The sequence below is a fragment of the Chaetura pelagica genome, unplaced genomic scaffold, assembly GCF_000747805.2.
Source record: "Chaetura pelagica isolate M959 unplaced genomic scaffold, ChaPel_1.0 scaffold376, whole genome shotgun sequence".
NCBI lineage: Eukaryota > Metazoa > Chordata > Aves > Apodiformes > Apodidae > Chaetura > Chaetura pelagica.
This window is the reverse complement of record NW_009953503.1, coordinates 186,357-188,045: the sequence shown is the minus strand read 5'-3', so window position 1 is coordinate 188,045 and position 1,689 is coordinate 186,357. Positions and strand designations below refer to the sequence as shown.

General features: G+C 60.4%; 2 protein-coding genes across 2 annotated transcripts in view; both read right to left on the bottom strand.

Annotated features, from left to right (window-relative positions):
• EIF6 (eukaryotic translation initiation factor 6) overlaps positions 1-288 on the bottom strand; it is a 5,270-nt gene extending 4,982 nt beyond the window's left edge. The window contains exon 1 of the mRNA XM_009999365.1: positions 270-288. Within this exon, the coding sequence (XP_009997667.1) occupies positions 270-288 (19 nt within the window). The remainder of the gene's footprint in view (positions 1-269) is intronic.
• A 373-nt stretch (positions 289-661) lies between these two features.
• Positions 662-1,689, bottom strand: part of FAM83C (family with sequence similarity 83, member C) — a 30,512-nt gene continuing 29,484 nt past the window's right edge. Inside the window, exon 4 of the mRNA XM_009999359.1 lies at positions 662-1,604. Within this exon, the coding sequence (XP_009997661.1) occupies positions 662-1,604 (943 nt within the window). The remainder of the gene's footprint in view (positions 1,605-1,689) is intronic.

The window sequence follows — 1,689 nt, the reverse complement described above, 5'->3', positions numbered from 1 at the left end:
CTGTCCTGATCCCCTCCTGTGCTGATCCCCCCCGGGACCCCCAGCCCTGCCCCCAGCCCAGCAGAGGGGCCCTGGCCATGCCCGGGGGTCTCACCTCCCCACCAGGGACCCACCAGGGACCCACCAGGGACCCACCAGGGACCCACCAGGGACCCACCACGGGGGTCTCACCTCCCCACCAGGGACCCACCAGGGACCCACCAGGGACCCACCAGGGACCCACCACAGCTCCTGCCACCACAACAGCTCCTTTATTTTAACACCATTACCCGCCTTCGACCGCTTCATCTCCAACACCTGGAGACAGGGAGAGGAACCCCTCAGCACCCAGCCCTGGGCTCACCCCAAAGGCCGCGGTGCCCCAGCAGCTCCCAGCTGGAGCACTGGTTTTGCCACCAGTTTGGGGGGGAAATGGTGCTCGTGAAAATAACACAGAAGTCTGGATGAAGTCGGTGTCGTTTGCTCTCTCTTGCCACGACCTTGGGTCTGAAAATCTTGCCCATCTCACCCGACCCCCTCATCTGCATTGTTAGAACCAGCACAGACCCCTTTTAATAAGAACAAGGCTAATTTGCCACCCGTGTTTTGATTTCAAGCCCCAGCTACGATGGGGAAAAGCACCAACTTGTCCAGCAGACCCGAGGACACCGGGAGGCCCCGGTCAGAGCTCGAACCTGCTGTGTATGTGTTTAGATTTGAGCTTGTTGTACTTGGTGATCAGGTCCAGCTTGCTGTGCCCCAGGGTCATCCTCTTCTCAGCCCCGTACGCACTGGTCTTCTCCATCAGCACGTCCTCGGGGAGCTGCTCGTAGCAGGGCACTCCAGCCTTCCTGTCTCGTTTTAACTGGCCGTAGGGGGACAGCAGGTCCAGTTTTCCTTGTCTGGGACTCTGTCTTTTTTCCACCCCACAGAAGGTGGGGTCGGTTTCTGCTGCGGGTTCCCCGGAGGGACCAGGGGGCCCTTTCTGCTTTGTGCTGGTCCCGTTGCTGCTGGCACCATCTGAACGGGTCTGGGGGGTCTGCTCCTGGCGCCGAGGGGAGCAGGGGCTGCTGGTGGCCTTGCTGGACCCTTGGTGAGCAGCTTTGCTGGAGCTCGGGGCAGGGGAAGGCTCTGCCTGCAAGAATGTCCTCGGTGTCAGGAGGTTGGGTTTGTGGTACAAGGCTGGGCTGGGTTTATTTGGAGGGCTGCTCCGTGAGTCTGGTGGCTCTCCCTGCTGCTTGGGGCCAGCGGGCCTGAGGGACACGTCCTCATTCCCCTTCCTGGTGCCAGGGTCGGAGCCTGAATCCTGCTTTTCCTGGTGCGTGTTGCAGCTGGAGTTTTTCAGGAAGGGAGACATTTTGATGCTTCTGATGCTGACGTTGGACAGGCTGCTGGAGGGGCTGGAGGTTTCGGTGTTGTTCACCTGCGTGGGTTTCAGAAGGGAGCTGGCAGCTTTGGGGGTGCCCTGGGCAGAGGGGCAGGCCCCAGGGCCCGGCAGGCAGAAGCTGCTCACTGCCCTGGACTCCGCGTACAGGGACCGGAATTCCTTCTCAAACTCCGCAACAATCTGCCCACGGAAGTGGGTGGCCAGGCTGGTGTGGACTTGGCTGCACAGCCAGGTGAAACTGTGAAAAAAGAGAAAACAAACAACAACCCCATAGGTTGGAAAAGCCCCTTGGGATCACCCAGTCCAACCACCATCCCTACTCT